Source organism: Brassica napus, chromosome C5, assembly GCF_020379485.1.
Source record: "Brassica napus cultivar Da-Ae chromosome C5, Da-Ae, whole genome shotgun sequence".
Classification (NCBI taxonomy): Eukaryota; Viridiplantae; Streptophyta; class Magnoliopsida; order Brassicales; family Brassicaceae; genus Brassica; species Brassica napus.
The window spans coordinates 54,296,511-54,320,708 of NC_063448.1; the positions used below are offsets into that span (position 1 = coordinate 54,296,511).

At 34.3% G+C, this 24,198-nt stretch overlaps 7 protein-coding genes across 15 annotated transcripts; 6 read left to right on the plus strand and 1 right to left on the minus strand.

Moving 5' to 3' along the window:
- The first annotated feature begins 799 nt into the window (after positions 1-799).
- Positions 800-3,680, plus strand: LOC106402116 (transmembrane protein 184A). 7 transcript variants are annotated; one of them, XM_048759418.1, is made up of 7 exons: positions 830-1,028; positions 1,120-1,252; positions 1,327-1,560; positions 1,625-1,774; positions 1,845-2,130; positions 2,208-2,441; positions 2,914-3,680. In XM_048759418.1, the coding sequence occupies exons 3-7, from the start codon at positions 1,328-1,330 to the stop codon at positions 3,283-3,285; spliced, it is 1,275 nt and encodes a 424-aa protein (XP_048615375.1). In that variant the 5' UTR covers positions 830-1,028; positions 1,120-1,252; position 1,327; the 3' UTR covers positions 3,286-3,680. The 7 variants fall into 7 exon arrangements, with proteins under 7 accessions (XP_013698233.2, XP_048615377.1, XP_048615375.1 ...); XM_013842782.3 differs by having other exon boundaries at positions 1,120-1,247; XM_022703642.2 differs by having other exon boundaries at positions 1,120-1,194.
- Positions 3,681-4,231: 551 nt separating this feature from the next.
- Positions 4,232-5,027, plus strand: BNAC05G45890D. Its single transcript, XM_013840085.3, has one exon. The coding sequence runs from the start codon at positions 4,509-4,511 to the stop codon at positions 4,827-4,829; it is 321 nt and encodes a 106-aa protein (XP_013695539.1). The 5' UTR covers positions 4,232-4,508; the 3' UTR covers positions 4,830-5,027.
- Positions 5,028-5,618: 591 nt separating this feature from the next.
- On the minus strand, positions 5,619-6,509 carry LOC106399495 (germin-like protein subfamily 2 member 3). The gene is made up of 2 exons (XM_013839975.3): positions 6,357-6,509; positions 5,619-6,268 (listed from the first exon to the last, which is right to left on the minus strand). Exons 1-2 carry the CDS (start codon positions 6,463-6,465, stop codon positions 5,721-5,723), a joined length of 657 nt encoding a protein of 218 aa, XP_013695429.1. The 5' UTR covers positions 6,466-6,509; the 3' UTR covers positions 5,619-5,720.
- A 2,544-nt stretch (positions 6,510-9,053) lies between these two features.
- LOC106400079 (heavy metal-associated isoprenylated plant protein 43) lies at positions 9,054-10,025 on the plus strand. Its single transcript, XM_048759421.1, has 3 exons — positions 9,054-9,215; positions 9,297-9,372; positions 9,507-10,025. The coding sequence occupies exons 1-3, from the start codon at positions 9,204-9,206 to the stop codon at positions 9,827-9,829; spliced, it is 411 nt and encodes a 136-aa protein (XP_048615378.1). The 5' UTR covers positions 9,054-9,203; the 3' UTR covers positions 9,830-10,025.
- A 1,607-nt stretch (positions 10,026-11,632) lies between these two features.
- LOC106400606 (pectin acetylesterase 12) lies at positions 11,633-14,495 on the plus strand. The gene is made up of 11 exons (XM_013840956.3): positions 11,633-12,000; positions 12,434-12,516; positions 12,603-12,732; positions 12,823-12,896; positions 13,021-13,107; positions 13,197-13,321; positions 13,418-13,478; positions 13,566-13,619; positions 13,691-13,768; positions 13,848-14,099; positions 14,182-14,495. Exons 1-11 carry the CDS (start codon positions 11,811-11,813, stop codon positions 14,287-14,289), a joined length of 1,242 nt encoding a protein of 413 aa, XP_013696410.1. The 5' UTR covers positions 11,633-11,810; the 3' UTR covers positions 14,290-14,495.
- A 198-nt stretch (positions 14,496-14,693) lies between these two features.
- Positions 14,694-17,046, plus strand: LOC106400605 (probable serine/threonine-protein kinase kinX). The gene is made up of 2 exons (XM_013840955.3): positions 14,694-14,932; positions 15,389-17,046. Exons 1-2 carry the CDS (start codon positions 14,888-14,890, stop codon positions 16,961-16,963), a joined length of 1,620 nt encoding a protein of 539 aa, XP_013696409.2. The 5' UTR covers positions 14,694-14,887; the 3' UTR covers positions 16,964-17,046.
- A 4,168-nt stretch (positions 17,047-21,214) lies between these two features.
- Positions 21,215-23,980, plus strand: LOC106397015 (hydrophobic protein RCI2A). 3 transcript variants are annotated; one of them, XR_007324355.1, is made up of 4 exons: positions 21,215-21,402; positions 21,513-21,641; positions 21,977-21,985; positions 23,391-23,980. XR_007324355.1 is itself a non-coding variant. In XM_013837545.3 (3 exons), exons 1-2 carry the CDS (start codon positions 21,322-21,324, stop codon positions 21,594-21,596), a joined length of 165 nt encoding a protein of 54 aa, XP_013692999.1. In that variant the 5' UTR covers positions 21,226-21,321; the 3' UTR covers positions 21,597-21,641; positions 21,977-22,206. The 3 variants fall into 3 exon arrangements, 1 of the variants encoding a protein (XP_013692999.1); XR_002658473.2 differs by lacking the exon at positions 23,391-23,980 and adding an exon at positions 22,275-22,505; XM_013837545.3 differs by lacking the exon at positions 23,391-23,980 and having other exon boundaries at positions 21,226-21,402; positions 21,977-22,206.
- The last annotated feature ends 218 nt before the right edge of the window (positions 23,981-24,198 follow it).

Sequence of the window (24,198 nt, forward strand, 5' to 3'; positions counted from 1 at the left end):
CAAAAAAAGATGTTTTTACAACATGTGTTAACACGTGATTTAGTACTTTGAAATATAGAACTTTGCTTATACTATGTTTTGATAGTATAATTCTATGAAAGTAAATAAGATATATGTTTTGGTGGAGAGCAAAGATTTATAGTCAGGAAATATCTGCTCGTTGTCTGCATCTCCTTCTGTCTCAGTAGTAGGCTTTGAAGAAGGTCCAGCTCCAGGAGCTTGTTTCTTCTTGATACCACTAAACTATATCAATCCTCAAAAGCATACATGCCGCTTCAATCGCTGTCTTAAACGTCTGCGCCTTCACATTGTAAGCATCCCATATCTAATCACAAAGATTCCAAGTGTTAACAAAAGGTCACTAGATTCAAACCAGAAGAAATGGAGACTGGGCTAGTCCAGCCCAGGCCCATCATTATTTTTTTTTATGTTTTGCGTTAGCTCTGCGTTTTACCATAACCCTCAAACATTCATTTTTTTTTTCCTTAAACATGAATTAATTGTAGTAAAGGTGTGAAGTGGTGATTGTTCGTTGACAACAACAAAACATGTGAATTAATTGATTGTTCGTTGATAAGAAGCAAGCGAGATAGGTGTGGTGACCTACTATGACTTGATTGTTCAATTTTGGTCGTGGAGACTGGAGAGTTAGTTGTAACTTTTATGCCAAAATTACTAGTAATATACTAGTATTACTGATAAAATTTACTTATTAATGTTTCATATTGGATAATCAAATTATTGCTAACCTCTTTTTGGTTAGAAACATTATATAAACAATCATCATTGAATTGTGGTGGAAGGGAAGGGACAGTTGTATAACAAAAAAAAAAACTTTAAATTAATTTTATGGTTTGAACATCTCAGGCTGTATTAGGCTGATAAAATAAATAAACATTCCTTAATCTCTCCGCGTCTTCTTCTTCTTCTTCTTCTTCTTCTTCGCGTCGACTGCTTTATTCACTTGAGACAACAAATTTGAATTCCACAACATCCTCAAAGTTTCCTCCTTTCCTCTTCCCGATCAGGTATAGCGTAAAACCCAGATCTCAAAATTTTCGATCTTTGTCCTTAACCCATCTCTCTCGCTTTCTAATTGCGTCTACGATTCTCTTGAAGGTACGCCCTTGTTGATTGCGTTTCAATCACTCTCAGATTCAACAACAACCCCACTTAGCTCAAACCCTGATCAAAGTCTAAATCCTTGTTTCCTCTCTCTTTAAAGCTTCGATCTTTATCTCCTCTGGGCAGGGTTTTGGCTCTTGGCTCCTTCACCTTGTTTGAAGTTTGCTTTACTCTAAAGTGTCTCTCTTTTCTTGTTTGCAGAATGGCGGCGGATATGCTACCTGTCTACCTCATTATATTGGCGTTTATATGCACCGGCGGAGCCATTGCTTTGGCCTTGTTCCATATCTACAAGCACCTCTTGAACTACACGGAACCCATTTACCAGAGATATATAGTTCGCATTGTCTTCATGGTCCCTGTCTACGCCTTGATGTCTTTCTTGGCTCTCGTCTTGCCCAAAAGCTCCATTTACTTCAACTCTATCCGAGAAGTGTGAGTGCTTTTGTGCTTTGGTTTCAACAAATGCAGACCTGATAGGTTTATGTTTCTGTGGCAGTTACGAAGCGTGGGTGATTTATAACTTTCTTTCCTTGTGCTTGGCATGGGTTGGAGGACCAGGTTCAGTTGTAATAAGCTTAACTGGCCGCTCTTTGAAGCCTTCATGGCATCTCATGACTTGTTGCTTCCCACCTCTACCACTAGACGGGTTAGTTTTATATGACCATCTTCTTAGCTAATATGTGTTAGCTTATACGTGGTTATTGTATAATGTGTAGGCGTTTTATTCGACGGTGCAAGCAAGGTTGTCTGCAGTTTGTAATCCTGAAGCCAATCCTAGTTGCTGTCACACTTGTGCTCTACGCAAAAGGGAAGTACAAGGATGGAAACTTTAGCCCTAATCAATCCTATCTCTATCTTACCATCATCTACACGATCTCATACACAGTAGCTTTGTATGCGCTGGTTCTCTTTTACGTGGCTTGCAAAGATCTCCTGAAGCCGTTCAATCCAGTCCCCAAGTTTGTGATTATTAAGTCTGTTGTCTTTCTTACATATTGGCAGGTAATAAGGTCTCTTATCTTCCACAATTTTTTAACACATTTTTTTTCTGGTTATTGAACTTCTTTTTGGTGTTACAGGGTGTTCTAGTTTTCCTTTTTGCTAAATCTGGATTTATAAGGGATGAAGAAGAAGCAGCGCTGTTTCAAAACTTTATAATATGTGTGGAGATGCTTATTGCTGCAGCTGCACATTTCTATGCATTTCCTTACAAGGAATATGAAGGTGCCAATGTTGGAGGAGCACACAGTTTCTCAGCAAGTCTAGCACATGCTGTTCAGCTAAATGATTTCTACCATGATACTGTTCACCAGGTAAACTGATTGTTCGTTTGTAAAACAAAACAATTGGAATGGTTAAAAGTAGGCATGTGGGTTCGGTTAGCTTGGTTTATTTGGTTTGGGTAGTTTGGTTTTCAGTTAGTTCGGTTCAATATAAATCTTACCAAATTAATCCGAAATAAAGTTTGTTTCTGTATTGGGTTAGTTTGGTTTTTGAAAATCCTACCGAAGTTTTGATTCGTTTAGATTTTGGTTTAATTTTGTTAGAATTTTGGATAAATTTGGTTAAATTCGGTTCGAAATTTGGTTAGTTCGGTTCGGTCAGTTTAGTTCAAGTTTTTGGTATGGTTTGGTTATAATTTTAAAAGAAGAAATTCGATTTTTTTATAGAAAACTACCAAATAAAACGAAACTCTTAACTGAAATAATCAAAATTTCGGTTCGGTTCGGTTCAAAATCCTAGGTCTACTTAAAACTGTGTGTTGATGAGTTTGATTTCTTACAGTTTGCACCTGCGTATCACGATTATGTGCTCTACAACCACAATGATGGTGGTGAGGAAGGGACGACGAAGTATCGAGTACGAACATTTGTGCCAACTGGTCAGGAAATGGATGCTGTTAGAAAGAACAAACACATGTTTGGAAACAAGATAGAGGGTGTTTCACCCTCCAGTCACTCGTCCTCGGGAACAAGCACACCGAAAACTTCAGGTGCAACTTCTGATCCTGCACGCCCTGAGACCATGAAATCTTCGTTGCTGGTAGATGCCTCGGACTCTACTTCCACAATGTATGACATGTCCCTCATGGACATTGATATATCGAGCTACCCAAGTAAAGTACCTTCTGCAAATGTAAGTGGAGGGCCTAGATAGTGAGGAGGAAGATGATGATGTAGGATCCACCATTAACAGTGACAAGAGTGTTAGATTCAGGAGTTTCTCAAGTGTGTTGTTAAAACGGGAAAATATTAATTGGAGATTAAGATATAACTTGTTGTTCTTATGAGTCTTCCGCTGGACTCGACTCAGCTTAGTTCTCTTGTTCTTGCTTCCTTCACTATCTTTTAATTTGTAGATATAAAATGATTACACAATTTCAAAAGTTGTGAAACATTTGGTGTGCAATTAGAAAGAGTTAGATAATGTTTTGAGCTCTGTGTTTTGAGTTTGTATGGAGTTAGGCCATCTCTTTTTATGTTCCTTTCAGACCGCAGAATAATATTATCAACTCTTTTGTTTGTGTTATTATTATGATAACATTGTATTAATTCTGCCTTCGACCTAAACTTTTTGTTCTTTTTAGCATATGCTTATACAAAAACAAAATAAGTAGATTTTAAATATTGATACACCTAAGACCCTAGCAAACTATACACTATACAAAAATACATTTTACGATTAAAATGTCAATATCATTTTGTCATTCCAGTCTTTTTTTAATCAATCAACTAATTCTGCAAAAAGACGTAATTCCGATTGTCTTTATATTTGATGAATCCACATATCTTTATATTTTCCATTTCATATTAATTGTTGTTTTAAAATTTAAAATTTATTTTATTGAATTATTTTTCTGTTTTCAATGAATTTATTTAATTATTTTTTTTCCAATTTTGCATCTATTCTTTTATTTCATTAATTAACATAATCAAATAAACTTAATTTGTATGAAACTGAGTGAGTATAATTTTTTGTTTTGCCAAAGCCAGAACGTGAACTTTTATCCTTTTTATTGAATTTATACTAGTTGGGAAGTTAGATTAAAGTCCCACCTACATAAGTGTGTTTGATTTGACGAGAGACTTTTTTTTTTTATGTTAGTCCAAAAAAAACACAGAGACGACATTAAAAGCAGAGTAGTATAAATACGTCAAAAGTTGTAGAAAGCCAAAACCAAAAGACATATTTAAAGCAACAACGTGAAGCACTTGAAACGAGCACTTGATACGAAAACGTTATCAGCGTTTTACGACGCCGTTTTTCGGCGGCGGCTGAGTGTTTTAGTGTTTACAAGTTAACCAAACTAAACCTCTCCATCTACCCTTTTATATTCTCCACAACGCAAGAAACTTGATATCGCGTTTTCTCTTATCAAGATGAGCAGAAACGTCAGCAGCAGCGTCGGCGTTTGGCAGAGCAATAACGGCTACTATGGATATGGCTACGGAGGAGGATACGTGGAGAAGAGACAGCTGTTCCTCAAGAGCTACCAGTTCTCTAGAAAACAAAGCTTAACGGAGAAGATTAAGAGGTCTGTGAGGAGAGTGGTGAAGAAAGTTGTCTGGATGAAGTTGAAATCCGCTCGGCGGATGAAACGCGTCGTTTGGTCGCGTCTCAAAATGGCGTTCTTCTACCGCCGTAGACGCTTCTTTCGTCTCCTTCACCCGAACAAACCTTCCTCTTACTGCTTCTACTAAGTCTCTCTTTCTCTTTGTTTCTTTGTTTTGTGTGTGCATAGTTCGCTGCTTGCTTTAAGATTAATTATGTTGTTAATTCACTAAATGATCTTGTTATGGATGCTGGTTAGGCTTGTGTTTAACTTTATTGTGATAAAATCTTCGATATTATTTCATAGTTTCTGGAAAAGGGTTATATATCAAGATTTTGTTTTTAGATTTGAAAGAGACTTTCGGACACGAAAGATCATGCAGACAGAAAGCGTTAAGTCAGCGTCGATTCTGTTTCATGCTCGTTAATATTTTTTTATTATTTATGTCACATAACGTAAGCGAGTCAGGTTCCTCTTTTCTCGTCTCTTTCACAACAAGTCAGTGAAACGTTATCGTAAGCGAGTCCTTGTCTCACCAAATTTTCATCACTTTTTAAAATAACCCTATATTGGGCCTGATATGGGCCTAAATGTGGGTTCACAAAACGTAAGCGAGTCAGATTCTGAAAATTTTGAGCATGAGTTAAGGCGGAAGAAACACGACATGGTTAGTTCTAAACGCAGCTGATAGTTCAGCCTATATAACCTAGTTGAGACATGATTTGGCTCTATACACACGAATCTACTGCATCAATACATAACACCTAGAGACTGCTGCAGCAAGGTGGGTTTAAACAAGATTGGCAATGCATTCCATTATTTGTTTCAAAATGTCCAAAGATACATAGACTCCAGATATAGATTATTAATTAGAAGTCTAGTTGAAACTGGTCTTGTTGTAATCAATGGGCCAAAAATATACGAGTATCTACAACAATTAAAATAAAATAAAATGTACAAGTTTTCTTTGCTTTTGCTTAGTAATTTGCAGATTTTATGTTCATTATTTGTATTAATGTGTATGGTCTGAAACCTATGTTCATTTCTTGGGTTGGAACTTTCCCTTAATATTCTGAATATCATTTGTTCCAAGCGAGAACGCCTTGGCAAGCAAGTCATCAGGAATGGGAGGGTTAGCGCCAAACAGAGACGGTCCAACACTTTGCGTCCCAGGGTTCTGACTATCGAAAGCAGCGATCACCGAGGCAGGAGTTTTGTTAGGGTTCTGCTGGAAATGGAGGAGAGCTCTGGGGAATGCAAAGACGTCTCCTTTGTTGACGTGTTTGGAGATGAGTTTTCCAGAGGTGGTCAAGAAGCCGACGAAGAGGCTTCCTTCGAGGACGAATATGGCCTCTGAAGCTCGGGGGTGAAGATGCGGCGGGTTGAGTCCGCCTGGTGCGTAGTCGATACGAGACATGGAGGTACCCATCATGTTGAGGCCAGGGATTTTCTCAACGTTGCCTGCTGTGACGGCTGAGCCCATTGAGGTGTTGCTGGTGTCTGCAGCATTGGCTAAGCCCATGTAGTAGAAGTCCTCTGGTGTTACTTGTGATGGGTCTTTGCATGGGTATCCGTTGACTTTTGAACCTAATAAGAACGTGGTAAAAGTCAACGACATAAATATTGAAATATTTCAGAATATAAAATACTAGATCAAGAGATAGAGATGTGATACCCTTGAGATCAGCAACACACAAATCTTGAAGCATGTTTGTTTCTGCGAGGGCCGTGTGGGCGGCTAGAAGCATGATGGTAACAAAAAGATGAGTCATGGAAATTGCCATTGTTGGTTGTTGTTGATGAATTTGAGAACATCCTTTGACCTGTTTCTCAATTTATATATCTATGTTGAGAAGATCTAACCAATGGAAAAACCTATGAAGAAGAGATAAACATGGAGGGGTTGATTTTAAAATTTTGCCATAATTAAGTTTAGGTGTATCGTTGGTTAATATTTGGTGATTAAAAGTGGATTTGTTTGTTGGAGACATCGATTAGCCTATGGTTATAGAATGACACACACCATAAACACACATCGAACTCTAATTAATAATCACCAAACTCGAAATGATTAAAAGAAAGGATAATGATTTTGGTTGTTTATTGGTTCTAGTTCTAGAACTCAAGTGGTTTGTTTGGTTCAATTAAATACAAACCGGCCCTTCTGTTTTGATAACCCAAACCACAAATCGGCTAGAAGTGAACCAAAATCGAATTTCTCTATCCATATAATGTGAAGATTAGTTGGGGTGAAGTAAGTACAGATGATAATAGAATATGGACTAAACAAATTCATAAAATGCAGGAATATTTAACAAATTCGTTCTTCAATAATGTCACAAGTAGAGTCAATATATAAAATGATGGCTGAATACCAAACTTAGCAAATTCCCAAAAACCTCTATTTAATTATTCAGAATCTATCTTTATATATATAAAAAGTTTCCTTCTGTCATCCACATCAGATTCCATGTCACCAATTCGGAGTATGTAGTGACGATACGTGTCACGGTCAATCAAAAGTCAATGTTTCATTAATTCTTGAATTTAATGGGTTTTATGTGTTTACAACGGTCTAAATACATATTCTCTAAAAAACGGTATACGAAACTTAGAGAAAGTGCCGTCGAGCAACAATTCCCGTTCAGTCAATTGTCAATAGAAATCCAACGGTTTCACCGGTGACGAACGATTCCGATCAATGTCAGTCGGAAGCCGAATAGACTTCTTTAATCTGGAGCCGTTAAGGAAATTAACTTGGTTCATGCATCTTCATTAACATTCAAATTAATACCTACTATCTACTTCTCACACGTTCTCACATTCAATGAATCTCTTCATTCATTCCTTTGTGTTAATCCTCCATTATAAATATAAAGTTTTTCTTCTAAAAAAATTATCAGTTCATTTCTTTTAATAAACAACACAAAAAAGTGATGAAAAAAAATTTGTTAAGCTCATCGTTGTACCCGACGGATTGTGACAGAAAAATGATAAGAAACATAAAAAATGAGATGAGAAACATAATAAACAGAGAAGAAGAGAAAAGATGAAGACGATAGAAGAGGGGAGATAACTTTTTTTAGTGAACCTTTTTTTTAAAGATCTATCTATCTTTAGCTCATAATAATTTCCAACATCTTGGTGTTGATTTTTCATTATTGTGGCTCCCTAAAATGTTGTTGTCCCTGATCTCAAGGATACAACAGTTAGTACATACACTTATGGATATAGAATCATGTGTAAGTATGCATGATTGTGATTTGTGAGTATATTTCAATTACATCTTTTCCATACCGACTACTGGATTGTGAATTCTATTTAACTTGGCTGCTTCTGTGTCTCTAAAATTGGCTGAGTTTTGATATATACATAGAATGCATTTTTCTTATTATACTTCCAAGTTTGAGTCTGCATATATCACAATAAAATGAGGACGGTGGACAAATTAGCTGAGTGTGGAATACTAAAGATGTTCTTACATTAAATTGAAGCGTTGTAGTTTTGTCCAAACACTAACTTATGCCTTATTTAGAACACTCATTTCCGATAACATATGTACTTTATTCTCGACAAATGACACCTGCTAACCTAATAAAAAAACAATCACAGCGTTGACACATTTGAAAGAAAATTCGTCCAACCGCACCTCCTATTTCGGATAAAAACAACTAGAACTAATACGATATGAAAAACAATAGTTTCAAATATATATATATATATATATATATATATATATGAAAATGTTTCATTGGACATCAACTTAAAATAATATTTTAGCACATAATTAATAATATAATATTAACGACATAAATTTTAAAAATATTCATAAGAAAAAATATAATCTAAGATTTTTGTATTAAAAATTATTTTATTTATTATCAAAATTATCATAATCACAGTAGAATAAACAAAGAAAATATGTAAAACTATTATGTATTCACGAACATTTTAATATTAAGATGATCATGATTTATAACAAGAATAACAAAACATACACAATAAAAGTTAATATCACCTTAAATTTTAAGTAAGGTAAACATTTTGAAATACTCTTTAACTGATATATTTATGTATTTTTGGTTCACGATTTTTGGTTCCCGTAGCGTAGAGAGAGAGAGAGAGAGAGAGAGAGGGAAATTATGGTAATAGTAAAAAATAGTTTTTTTGTTAATTTTAAATTAAGAAAATAGTATATCTCATATACATCTCTTGCAAATGTAAAACTAAAACACAAACCACAAATCATATAAAAAAATAATAATCTTGATTACAAGTAAATTATATCCCGGCAGCGGGCGGAACCTAGTATATGTAATAAATATGCATCTAGAACGTAAATACTGTACTCTCTTGATTGTTTAATCGCCGATACTGACCAAAGACGACCTCAACTGCTTCACCACATTATTCCAACCTGTCATCTCTTGTCTTCACATGGTTTTAATAACCTTCTTCTCTTATTTCTTCATCCTCCAATATCCCACCGATAATCCATTTCTCTTTCTTGGATTAACCCATCATGACTGTTAAGGTATACATCACATTCTAGTACATTTTTTTTTCTCAAAATGATTCCATTTATGTTGTGTGTTTTCTATTTGGTTTTGAGCAGAAAGTTGAGATCAAGGTGGATATAAACTGTGGTAAATGCAATAACGCAATTTTGGAAGCAGTCACGGAGATAGAAGGTAATCATTTTTTTTTAATCATAAAAACAAACAAGTCTTAAAGTAATATGTTCATTAACATTTTTTTTGGATAAAATATGTTCATTAACATTTCCTACTATTACTAAAACATGAGTTTTGAATCTGTGATGCAGGTGTAAATCATATTTCACTAGATGAGGGGAAGAGCGTACTTACCGTGGTGGGGACAATGGATCCGGTCTGCGTTGCATCACGTCTTAGGAAGATTAAACAGAAACCTGTAATCATCAGCGTCGGACCACCACCTAAACCTCCTGAACCGCCAAAGCCTCCAGTAGTGCCTGAGCCACAAAAGCCTCCTCCACCAGCACCCGAACCACCAAAGCATGTATGCAAATGCAAGCCTATGTCTCCTTACCCACCTCCTTACTGCGCCAGATGCGATCTTGTATCTGTTACTACCTATGAAAGTGGAAGCGGCTGCACCATTGTTTGAGTCTTGTATTTCTTGCATTAGTCACCGCTACTTTTACGTACCATATATATAATATAGTCTTCATGTCAAGTCCTGTAATCTATATGTTAACCAGGACTACTTTCTTATATATGTATGTTGTTGTTTCTCCCTCCTCTGTTTCTTACTAGTAGCTCCTTTCATGTCTCGTAAACACTAAATCAATATGAATTTTGCATAAGCATGTGAAACATAAGATTCATAGACCTTTCCTGATCTTCAAACTGGAGCACACTACCCGAGGCTCACACTTGTTTGTCTGTGTCTTTTTCACATGATTAATTCAGGCCCATTAACTTTGTTGAGCCCATTTTAGTTTTGAGTAAATCCATAATATCGTACATTTGAAAGACTGGGGTTCTTATAGTATAGTGAAGGGACCAGTAAACAAAACAAAAATCGAAATAGAAACAAGTGGACGACCGCAGCGCATATATAATACATACATACACATACATGTATTTTAAGAAACTAGGAGCAAAAAACCCTCAATAAGACCATGATTATTGGGAAGTTCTGAGGGTGTAGTTCTTAACGGAATATAATAACCCGTCTCTTAACTTTTAACTAAAAAAAGCTAAGAACCGGTTCTTAAATAAAAGTTTTAAGAGCCGGTTCTTAACTTTTTTAGTTAAAAGTTAAGAGACGAGTTCTTATATTCCGCTAAGAACCTCACTCTAAAAACCTCCCGATAATCATGCTCTAAGGTTACTCTAAGATCAGCATGTGGTGATGTGCATGCGACCATGACCGCAGTTTCTCGTTCTCCCACACATCTTTGTTTTTGTTGCATCTCTTTAATGCGATAATATAAACCAACTTTTAGGCCTCTGTTATAGTTTATTAGAGCACCTCCAACTAAAGGTTCTTTCCATTGAAATTCTTAATATAGTAATTGTGGAGTCTATAATTGTGGTGGAACCCCGTAAATAAGAGTTCTTAAAGACGAAATCCATCAACATGAGCTATATAACTAACCATGAAGATGAACCTACTTAAATGAGTAAAACCTTCTTTTTTTTCTCTTACAAAAATCGTTAAATTCAATCATAGCAAGTATATCCTGTTTAAAATGGATGAGATCAATCCAAGCATATAGATGGTGTCTTAGACCTTACATAACATGTAAGTCTTTGACCTTACATAACATGATAACAATCATCACTCATAAATATCTAATAAGTGTGTTTGCATCACTCAAAGATGACTTCCCTAACTTCCCACTATATAATCAACACTTGTTTCTTCACCGCATGCTTCTGCCCAAAGTGGAAAATCTTCATCATTCAAGGGGTTCGTTATGCAAGCCATGACGTCAATGTTACGTAAACCATGACCGTGAATGTATTAAACCTTACATAACAAAATGTTTTCAATAATTATATACCTAGAAAAAAAACTACAAAATAAGTCACTTTTGCTAATAAGAGATGGCTATTCTTTCCTTATCAGATTAATACATCATCCACTTGGTAGTATTGATATATAACGAGAAACGTAGAGATAGAAACGTCAGGCTACTAGAGTCTAGAGCCAATAGAAATCAAAATCCTAAATGGACATATCTTCTCCTCCATGTGCTATATATTATCAAGCACATCAAAACTAATTACATCTGTTTTTGACGTTACCATTTGATGCTGAGCGTTTCAAGTGTGAACTAAGATCCATGTAACATAAAAGATGGTCTCTGTCTTTGTCATAATAAGAGACTGAATTAATTTTTTTTTTTAAAAGGGAATTCAAAAATAAACGTGAATCCAGCCATGAAACATTTTTCAAATAATTATATACAAAAAGAAACTCAGAAAAGCTTATTCCTTTTCTACAAAGATCGGTTCTTTTTATTATAACACTTGAACGTGTCTGGCTTTAAAGTTTGTTCCTTTCTTCTCTATCTCTCACTCCCAGGGATCTGTTTCTTTGCTTTCACTCTTCTCTTCTAGTAAGAGAGTGAGAGACAATGAGCAAGCTTCTGTTGTTGGTAGACTTTATTGTAGTGCTAGGAACTCAAGCAAATGAGTATTTAGATTTCAATGTGACAGAGATAGACCGCATTGAGGAGCTAGAGTTTGGATTCTCCAAATACAGCTCAAATTTGAACCCTTTATTAGTTGGTCTCACTCTCATCAGAGGAGCTGATTCTGGAGCTGGTACTCTCTCTCTCTCTCTCTCTGCTTCTCTCATTAGATCTCTCTCTTTATTTACTTTTTATGAGTTTATCTTCAACTAACATTCTTCTCAGCTTGTTTCTCTGTTGTTAGATTTTAACTTTGTCTTTACGTTTTACTGTTATGTATTATTATTCTTCACGGTTCCTCTAATTGTTTATTTTTCCTGTTTTATTGCTTAGAAAAATGTAATTTATATGTTATTGTTTTTGATTTAGAGCTTAGCAGCAGTGTATCTGTTATATTGTGATGTGTTTACTAGAAAAAAATCATATTTTTTTAATGAATGTTAAATTTTTCAAGACAAAAAAAACACTTTTGTACAATAGATGTGTCATTCTTTTACTTTTAAGAAAAAAATCATAACAGCAAATATAATCTAATTTTTGTTTTACTTGGTTATATCTTATCACAGTTTGTTTGGATGGAACATTACCTGGATATCACTTGCACCGTGGGCGTGGATCTGGAGCTAAAAGCTGGCTAATTCAATTAGAGGTTTAGTGAAATGCTTTTTTTTTTTTGTCTATGAAAGCTACTGTTTATAGGTCTTCATTGTTAAAATGTTTTATTATGATAAATAGGGAGGTGGATGGTGCAACAATGTTAGGACCTGTGTATACAGGAAGAAGACTCGGCGTGGTTCATCTAACTACATGGAGAAGCAGCTTCAGTTTACAGGAATACTGAGTGATAAAGCTCAAGAGAATCCTGGTTTAGTCTCTCAAATCTTTTTTCTTGTGATGTGACCAAATATAATGTAATTTTGAGGATTATTGATCCTCATTTTTTTTTTTTTTGTAGACTTCTTTAACTGGAATAGAGTTAAGCTTCGTTACTGTGATGGCGCTTCTTTCAGTGGAGATGGTCAGAATCAGGTTCGCATCAATAGACTATTGAGTTCATGAATTGATCTTAGTCTTTTTTATATTTGAGCAGCTTTGTGTAACATCTGTGAACTAATGCATATGTAACTCTTTACCTTATAACTTTTTTTCTCAGGCTGCACAGCTTCAGTTTAGAGGAGAGCGTATCTGGAGAGCTGCCATAGCTGATCTGAAAGCCAAAGGAATGCGATACGCCAACCAGGTTTTTGACACTTAACCTTCTCTCAGGATCCAAGGCAAGAGCTGTTTTTATTTTAATTCTCTGAACTGTTTTTTATATTCTGTTAAAAGGCACTTCTCTCTGGATGTTCTGCTGGTGGTTTAGCAGCTATTTTACGCTGTGATGAGTTTAGGAACTTGTTCCCTGGTTTCACCAAGGTCAAGTGCTTGAGTGATGCTGGCTTGTTCTTGGACACGTTAGTTTAATTTCCCCTCCCAAACTCAAACGCTGTTTCTTTTGTCCTTGATTCTTCAGTAAACCATTACTAATGGTTTGTTTTTGTTAATTGTAGAGCTGATGTTTCTGGTGGCCGCACAATCAGGAACTTATACAACGGTGTAGTAAATTTTCAGGTGAGATTCAGCTTCTTTTACTTTTTAACATTTGAAGAGGATAAGAAAGCTTCTTGACACATTCTTGGACTTTACCATAATATGCAGAGTGTGAAGAACAACCTGCCGCGTATGTGCACAAACCATCTCGATCCAACCTCGGTAATCTTTTATTCTTTCTCTCATCTTGATGCTGTTGCAAACCACAAACTTACTAAGATTTGTCTGTACAGTGTTTCTTCCCACAAAATCTGATAAGTCAGATGAAAACTCCACTTTTTATTGTCAATGCAGCATATGATACATGGCAGGTAATGTTCTCTTTTTCTTTTCCTCTTTTGACATTGGTGGTTTTGGCTCACTCACACAACAAGTCTTTTTATTAATCAGATACAAAGCAGCATAGCTCCAACATCAGCTGACCCTAGTGGCTTTTGGCATGACTGTAGACTAAACCATGCAAAATGCACACCTTCACAAATCCGGTTCTTGCAAGGGTTCAGGGATCAGATGCTGAGAGTAGTGAGGGGATTCTCAATGTCTAGACATAATGGTCTGTTCATAAACTCATGCTTTGCTCACTGCCAAACTGAGAGGCAGGACACTTGGTTCGCTGATGATTCTCCTGTCATAAGAAAAAAGGTTAGTAATAAACCTCAAATCTTATCCCAACACAAACAGAAAGCAAAAGGCTGTTATTGACTTTGAATATGGAATCATGCAGGCTGTGGCAATAGCTGTTGGAGATTGGTATTTTGATAGAGCAGAAGTGAAGTTAGTTGATTGTCCTTATCCATGTGACAAGAGCTGCCACAACTTGGTGTTCAGATGATTTATCTACTTGATTCTTCCTTATATACATACTTAGAAAGCTTAGCTTCTCTCAAATGGAGAAGCTTACTATTTTACCAATGCCTCATTGGAAGAAAATGTATGATTGATTTGGAAAAACCATAATAAACTCCAAAACAAATACATAAGTTGGCTCATAAGAGTTCAAAATGTAATCACAGAGTAATGATTCCTTCTTCCTTTGTTTTTCTTCTTCTCTACTTGCCACTGCAAGTAGTTGATAAATGTCAACATATTGGTCCCACACAGAATTTGATTTCACAAGTATCCAAGAAATGCAGGTAATGGATAAGAATAAAAAAGCAATAAAATAGTAAAAAAAAAAGGATAAAGAAAAAAAGTGAAAAGAGAAGAATATTACAGAGTGGTGTTGATGATATACTTTGACACCCTGGTATTAGGGTGAGTGACAGCTATCTAGTGTTCCCCACTTTGTATGGTTTTTTCCTTTCCACCTAATCATTTCCTTTTTAAGTTCTCTCTCAGTCAAACTGACTTCTTCAACAACAACTCAACAAGTTTTGTGAACTTGAACCCTGTCCATTACTTTTTTTTTTGTTTTCTTGAAGCTTCTTATCATGGCTTCTGATTCTCAGACCGCAACTGCAACTACATCTGAAAAGGTAAGCTAGCTCAGATATTCTCACTATGTTCCATAGAATCTTTATTACATATGTTTTATATGTTATTTATGCTTTTAAGCTCCATAAATAGATTTTCTGTATCATGTTTTGGTTCTAGTAAGAATCAGTATGCTTGTTTTGTACCTGAAACTAGGAACGTTAAGTTAGAATAAATAAAAACTTGTTTTGGAATGTTCAAACATGGTTTTAACCCTCTTGTTCTGTAAGAATCTGGAGAATTCTTGAGCAATAATTAGAAGAAACTTTTTTTTAAAAAAAAGTTGTAGATTATTATAGAACATATGGATGTTAACAGAAACCATCTTTGTCTGTCGTTTTCTAGAAAACTGTTCTGACACTATTACATATGATTAAAATTCCAAAATAGTTAGTTAGTGGCTTTTTTCTATCTAAGAAGAGAATAATAAAGAGGGGTTTTACTATTATCTGATGCAGCCAGTGGAGAACGAGGTGAACGAGGAGGCTAAGTTGATGGAGAAAGAGATTGTTTTGGAGGAAACTACTGATGTTGTGAAGGATAAACCGGTTTCAGATTCAAGCCTGACTGTTACTAAGGAGGAGAGCATCAGTCAAACTCCTGCTGCAGACGTAAAGGAGGTTGCAGCAGTTGTGAACGAAGAGGAATCTACACAGAAGGGGGCAGATGAAAATGGTGAGAAGAAGGTAGCTGAACAAGTGGAAGTTAAAGAACCAATTCTTGTGAAAGAGGGTGTTGAAGAAGTTAAGGTTGAAGCTGGTGATGCAGAGAAAGGAAAAGATGAAAATGGTGAGGAGAAGATAGCTGAAGAAGTGGAGCTTAAGGAACCAACCCTTGTGAAAGAGAGTGTTGAAGAAGTTAAGGTTGAAGCTGGTGATGCAGAGAAAGGAAAAGATGAAAATGGTGAGGAGAAGATAGCTGAAGAAGTGGAGCTTAAGGAACCAACCCTTGTGAAAGAGAGTGTTGAAGAAGTTAAGGTTGAAGCTGGTGATGCAGAGAAAGGAAAAGATGAAAATGGTGAGGAGAAGATAGCTGGAGAAGTGGAAGTTAAAGAACCAGCCCTTGTGAAAGAGAGTGTTGAAGAAGTTAAGGTTGAAGCTGGTGATGCAGAGAAAGGAAAAGATGAAGATGGTGAGGAGAAGGTAGCTGAAGAAGTAGAGCTTAAGGAACCAATACTTGTGAAAGAGGGTGTTGATGAAGAAGTTAAGCTTGAAGCTCTTGATGCGGAGAAAGCAGAAGAGAAGGGAACCGTTGAATGTGTAGCTGAAGAAGGCAACAAAGATAAGGAGGAGAGCAAGGTGGTTGATGTTTCTGAATCAGCCGGAGTCAAACAAGTTGATGATGTTCAACTTGTTAGAAAAGTACCTGAAGAGACTGTAGAAGACAAGATCAAAGATGTTGAGGTTCTTGAAGTCAAGCCAAAGCCAGATGAAACCACACCTGAAACAACAGAACAAGCTAAGGTTGAGCTTGTGGGAAAGCTGGAGGATACCATTGTTGTTGAGACCAAAGACTCCAAGGATGAACAGACTTCTATGATAAACCAAGATTCAGACACTGCCCCCCAAAAGGAGACAGAAGGAGACGCTTCTTCTCCTGCTGATGTCACTGAGAAAGCCATCACCGAAGAGAAGCATGTAGTGGAAGAACCATCAAAGGATGAGCAAGAGAACGTAAGTGAAGCAAAAGATGTCGCCACTAAAGTAGCCACAGAAGAAGAAAACATCAAGAAGGACACTGAAGATGTCAAGAGTGAAGAGACTTTGAAAGAAACTGAAGGAAACAAACAAGAGGAATCAGTCACAGAGAAAGTAGCAGAGGCTGTAGAGACAGCACCACCTGTTGTTAAAGAGATCGAAGAGCCAGAAGTCACAACCAAAGAAGTTGTTGTTAAGCAAAAAAGTTCAAACAGCCTCATGTCAAAGGTGAAGAAGTCTCTTGTTAAGGCAAAGAAAGCAATCACTGGTAAATCTCCAAGCTCTAAGACTATCTCAACTCAAGAAGCCAAAGAGACATCAAAGCCAAGTGATTAAAGTAAAGAGTCATGGATTCCTTTAAAGTCTTTTCAGGTATTTTAATTTATTTTGTTGGTTTTTTGCTTCTTTGTGTTGGGGGGGGGGGGGGGAAGAACAGAACATTCTTTTTGTTTTGTGTTTTATGGCTTTGTGTGGTTATAACTTATATGACCTACAAAGATTTGGCTTTTGTTGTTATGGATGTGTTTGAGAAATTTCTTCAACATTATTGTATTCATTATCCTTATATATTAAAATAGGAACATTGTAATAAATGCAGTAACATTGTAATAGACACGTGGCACCCTCGTAATGATTTGATAATAATTTATTATCCGAAAAAACCGGTCTGAATGTCCAAACTAATATACAATGTAATTATATAAAACATGAATATATACTTCAAATATGCAATTTCATATTTATTTTGATATGGTATCTAACAATAAATATTTAAAATTTAAAATTTAAATAGCTACTTTAAATACTTAATTATATATAAAGAAGTATATACTTATGTTTTGCTTTTAAATTTTAGATTTTATTTCGGGTATATTCGAACCGATCCGATATAACCTGAATTCGAATGATATATGGTTACTTTATGGGTTCTATGATGTGATACAAAACCGACATGAACCCGATGTGTTATATCCGAACCCGACCCGTACTTGCAAATTTACTAGAATGAGACCTATGAGGTGTTATCAAAAAGTCCGAAATCCGAAAAACCCGACCCGGAACGCCTAGGCCTAATAATAAGTATGCTACCGCGTTCACACTATATTCATAAATATGTTCACATTATGTATTTTGCGTCTTTTTAAATATAAAACTCACATACATAGTTCCAATAAAACTCCGAATTTTTCGGTTCGAATAAAAATAGAAAATGAATCAAAAGCCAAACTATATATATATTATTTTAATTGTTTACGGATAAAGTTGAGCAAAATATTCATAAATTTTGATTCGATTCGTTATCCGTTTTGATTTGAACAAAAAAATATGGATATCCGTAACTCTACGAAACAAATAAAATACTAAAATACAATATCCAAAAAAGAAGCAAATCACAAATACCAATATTTTTAGGAATATATATCTAATTTGATCTGTTATATGCATATATATACATATATGTAAAGAATTATATATATATATATGTTATATATATTATACTTTATATCAGTTTTACAATATTTTTATGAATTAAATTTATTATATTAGGTACTAAAATTTAAAAAGTTAAATAATGTTTTATTTTTGTAATAAAATTTTATTATTAAAATTTTCAATTATTTTATTTACGGATCAAATCAGATATTCTTTAAAATTCTAAAACATTTCGGATATCCGAGTCACCGAATATCTAGGTGGCTAAAGATCGAATCGACATGAATGCTTTCAAATACCTATATATTTGATTTGTGTCCATCCCTATTTACGAATACAATTTTATTTTCTTTATATGAAAAAATGACTAACGTCAATGCCTTTTTTATTTTGAATTAATTTTAATTTTATCTTTCATTATTATTTTGAACAAAAATGTCATCTAATATTAATTAACAATATTTTTATATATTTGTCAACTATTTTTATATACTTTTTACATACACATACATGTGCACCTTGATGTGAGCACCTTGTAACTAAGTATTCACCACAACTGAAGTATCTAATTTTTTTGAAAGTCGAAATATTTTTTCTTAATGCTTCTTTCACTACCGACCAAATTGTATTAAAATGATTTGTCTTAATAATTTTTTTTCTTTTTCTTAAGCTATTATCTGTTTAGAAACTATAATATGAAACTATTGGTTCGACATCACGACTATCATAACATGAAAATAAATAAATAATATTAATTTTTGGTGTTTACCGGAAAAAAACCAAAAGATCAAACATTTTAACCGAATAAACTAAAATGAATATTAATTTAAAATAATAGTTATATTTTAGAAGATTAAAAGCCAAAAAACTTAAAACCGAACTAATATCTAGATCAAACAGATTTAATGTCTTTTTATTAAAAATAACGAAACTAATAATCATATTTTGCACTTGTTACCTAGGTTATTAGTATTTTTACGTTACGTTAATATGGTGGAAAGGCTATGACCCCCGTTTAAACGATCTTTTGAAAATGGGCCGTAATGGTCTCATATTGATTCCCATTCAAGATCCAATAAATATTGTATAGAGTAGATCCAAGTACCCAACGTCGGCAGAATAGTTTTTTTTTTTCTTATAATTTCAAATGAAGAATTTTTCTTTTACAATAATTGTTTCTTGACATTTTCTATCAAAGAAAAGAATAACACCAAAAGTGGAACGAATAAATTTTGAGAGATATTAAAGTGAGGTTTGAAAGGATGAGAGCAAAATATAGGTTTTAAAAAGTAAAAGATATACCACATATTTTATAACAAGAAAAAAGGAGATAACGACCATTTTGATTAAGACATCATATACAAAGTAGATAGATCTCTATCTAATACTATTTGTGGTGTCGGTACGATGCCACGGTTATGCATTAGCGTCGGCCATAATATTTTATAGTTCAATAAAAACAATAAATAATTAAAGTAGTAATGGTTTTGTGGAAAGTGTGTTTGCGAGTGTGTCAAGAAAGCAACTTTAGGAAGAACGAACATATGCTTACTATGCTGTCAGACGATGCCAGAGTAGGATGATCCACATTAAAGAATCTTAAAATATCGTGCTTTGCTCCAAATATTTTATTTTATTTCATGACAGCTAAGCTTTATTGTCATTTATATATTTAATGGTTGATTGGTTTAGCTAAATAACTCTTTACGCTAGTTCTCTCCAGAAAAAAAAAGGAAGTTGAATATGAAGCCTAAACAAGTAAAGGATACGTACGTATACGTCAACACACCACAATTTCTTGATTTTAGCTTTGGATAATTATACTTAATTACCGGTTATTAAGACGTAGACCGACCAATAAGTCCATATTTTTCATACTAAATACAGTATCCAGCCAAGCATGCATGTATATTGATATGAATTCATGCGATAACGTGGATAGTCGGTTTACAGACCTGAAGACATGTGCGTGTGGTTCAGGTGTCATGTTCTTGGAAGAAGGTGTGAGAGTTATATATGTAGCCATACCTCTCGCCTGCCTCCACGGCGGAGATTGGTCCATATAATTACACCAAAGATCATATCTCAAATAGCATTATTGATTTAGCAAGTTAATTCTACGTCAAAATGTAGTCGAACACGCCTATTGATCTATCTGTATCCATGCCCATATCACCGTCCGTTTTATAAATGATATTGTTGTAAAATAACTTATGATTCTATAGTGTCGAGAAATTTAAATAATGACGAAAAATTTTCCTGCAAAAAAAAGATATACGATAAATATGCAAGAGAGAATATTTACTATGAAGAGGGAGAAGAGAGATGAGATGTAATGATTCTTTGATTATAAACTCTTGTTCTTGTTTTTGATGTACAAAAGAGAGATAGTATTTATAGTGAGCAACAATACATAAAATAATAGAAATGATGATTGATTTGGTAAATAAGTGGGTGATCATAGTGTTTGATGAGTAGATGATCATTTCAATGTTTATTTTATAGATATATAATTTTTCTTATTTTTTTTGTTTTTCGGTGTGTAATGGATAAATCCAAGAAAATTGGTGTATGCCATCGTCACATGACACAGGAGTCTCAAATCAATATTGCGACTCATTCCTAATATTTCAGGAATTTTATTTTTTTCAACCACAATTTTTAGGAAAATATTGATGAATATGATATACTGTTTTTTATCATTTGGCCTGATTCAAACATAAGAGTAAAACTAAAAATATAAGGAACAACTTCATCTTAGAGAATATACATTTCAGGAAATAGTCAAATTATTGATTTGAGAGTTATCATCTACTTAATTTGTTTTTAAATGTAAAATAAGTGCTACATAACTACATAAGTGAATGTAACTTAATAATTTACATAAAACGTTTTAATGCCGGTTACAACATTACAAAAAGGGATCATAATGTTTGAAACTGATTACATGTATTGCTGCCGACATCACATTAACACGATTATGCGACGCGCAAAGAAAGACGGACGCGCTAATGCTAATCAGTAATTACGAAATTTTAGGAACCTAAATCAAAATGGAAAAGTTTCTCAATTTGCTTTAAGTAAAAGAAAGACGAATAAAAACAAAAAACGGTAAGCACCACGTGGGTCATACATATCTCAAAAAGTTGGTCTATATAGTGCGAGATAAATGAAGGCGAGAGTAAACAAGAAAACACAGAACACACACATATTGAAGCTTTAACAATTTTCACAGAAACTTCAAAAGAGCTTAAACGAGAATGGGAACAGCTACTTTCATAGATATTCTTCTTGCTATCCTCTTGCCTCCTCTTGGCGTCTTTCTCAGATATGGTTGCGGGGTAATTACACTTTTTTCATTTCCTTTGATCAACTCACATGTAGTTCTGTTTTCACATTTATATATATTCTCAAAAATAAAAGTTTGGAATAATTTTTTTTTTGTTGCTAGGTTGAGTTTTGGATATGTTTGGTATTGACGCTGCTTGGGTATCTTCCTGGGATCCTCTACGCCCTTTATGTCCTCACCAAATGATCATGAACCTCCATCTATCCTCTCTTCATGTATCCTCATCTCCTTGTAAGTTTTTTTTCTAGCTACTATGTTACATACGTACATGTCCATGGAAACGAGACTTAAGAAGTCATCTTTTGGTTTAGTTTTTTTTGTTTGTATTAGTAAGATTTTGCATTGGGAAAATGAAGTATATGTTAGGTGGTGAACCTACACTAAACTAAATTCTAAAAAGTAAAAAAAAATTATTATACGATCGTTTCAAGTTAATTCAAGTTAAGATATTGTTTCTACTTTATAGTACTCAACTTGGTAGCGTTTTCGGAAACTGACTAGCGTTAAAAGTACTGATAAAGATTAACTTCTCTGGGTTAAAATAGTTTCGTTGTTATTTTGTGCAGGAACAACAGGTTCGTCGTGTTTTCGAATCTTAGTGTGCCTGATTCATCGTTTCTTTCATCAGAGTTTTATTGTTGCTGTGTTTTGCATTGTTATTATACAATTTCTCTCAATCCTTCTTTTGCGTGAAGTTCTTGTTTATTCGATTGTTTTTTCTTTTTTTGAACACAAATTTACTTTCATTCATACTTAGTGTTTTTCGATATAATAGATAGAGGGAAAATTATCCATACTCTTTGACAATAAACATAAACTACAACATATAAATAAGCTAAGAAAGATAGATCTTCAAGATGACAGCGGATTCAAGACAAGGCTTGAATGCGTCGGGTTAGCTTTCATGACAAAGTCGGACAACTGGAGAATAGTCATTACAAGGTTTATTTGATTGTTTAATTTGTGTTTATAACTAGAAATTATGTTGTCTTGGTGGGTCGCATAAGACCACCATGAAATATCTGAACCTCACGTTATAAGATCCATGGCCGGTCCTGGACAAAGCCTAATGAAACATTCGTTTTAGACCCCAAACTTTTTGAAAAATTTTATATGTAAATAGGTCCCCAAACTTTTTTAAAAAAAAATTTTAAGCCCCTAAATTTTTTAAATCTTTACTAAATGGTATAGAACACCCAAATTCTCAGTGCCGCCCCTTATAAGACCATCATCACACTTGTGGCACCATCTGGGATAGCCATGAGACACACCAAACAAAGCATTCACCCACCGGTTATTATTATCTGATAGCACAATTTTGATATACCAACATAAATAATCTTAATCGAAATAATCCACTTGAATCAAATTGAATTTGCCCATACCGACAAGCACTTTTGTTTATTTATTTTACTATAGGCAAGTAAAATAACTTAGCAATACATATATAAAGTGAAGACGTGAAAGAACAGAACTTCACTTAGGCATTCATCCTCAGGAAGTCTGCAATCAAGGCAACAACCATGAAACGCCATCCGACATATCCCACGTGTTTCATCTTGAGCATTCCATGTCCATGAAGCAACTTCATGGTGCATGTCATCTGTTTTTAGAGCCAGTCTTAAAATTTTGAGGAATACATATATACAATTTGGTAAAAAAATTGTATAACTTTCTTTTTATAAATTTAGAGATCTGCATATACAATTTTAATATTTTTTTTGGAACTATAGATGACTACTTCATTAGCCCATGCTTATGATCGACCCTACCTAAGAAACAATTCGTTAAAAATAAAAGGCACTCCACTTTATTGTAAGAGCTCATGTGTAGGAGCTGATGTTGTATATATAAGCTAAATGGATGAGGAACTTACTCTTTTTTTTAGGGATATGCAGGATACAAGTAGGCATAGGAAAGTCATTAACAACAATTTTCATTTTACTCTCACTACTTGTGCAACAAAATCCATAATTGCAGGCATTTTGAACACGATCTGGTCTAGTCTATAAGCATATTAGTTATGCCGGATCCTTAGCAGCAGGCGGCAGACTACAACTACATGAAAAAAATTCAATAGAAAATGCAAAAAGTGATCTTCCTCCAGAATTAGATCTGCCCGGTTCTACAACTTAACCAAGCTCCTGGTTTATTTAATTGGTTCAATTAGTTTCTCTAAGATTTGACAAAACAAAACTGAAAATATTGGGCCTATGTTAGGCCTGCTGTAATAGTTAATTTATTCGTCAAAACTAAAAACGTTGGGCCTATATTGGGCTTTCTGTAATAGTTGATCTATTTTTCTAATGGTCTAAATTGAGTACCCCATTGGAAAAGAAAAGACAACATTGTGAAAAAATGCATATCAAATGCAAGTCGTCAAAATAATTATGTTCTATAATTAATTTACACATATCGGTTATATCACTTTTAAGTAATATATATTTTGTTTTAAAAAAAGAAGAAGAAGTAATGAATACTTTAACAATCTGTCATATATGTATATTGTCTTTACAGTCATCATCACCTTTTTTTTTTAACACATCAGTCGTAGTCATCCATATCACATATATAGATATATATATTTCTTTTGTTGACTGAAAAATATCATTATATTTAGAAAAAAATCTCCACTTATCAAGAAAAAAAATATTATTTTAGAGAATGATGATTATATTATCCAAAATACAGTCGTCATCACTCTTTTTTTTTAAACATATCAGTCGCCGTCATCCAACTCTTTTTTTTTTAAAAACATATCAGTCGTCGTCATCCACATCACATATAT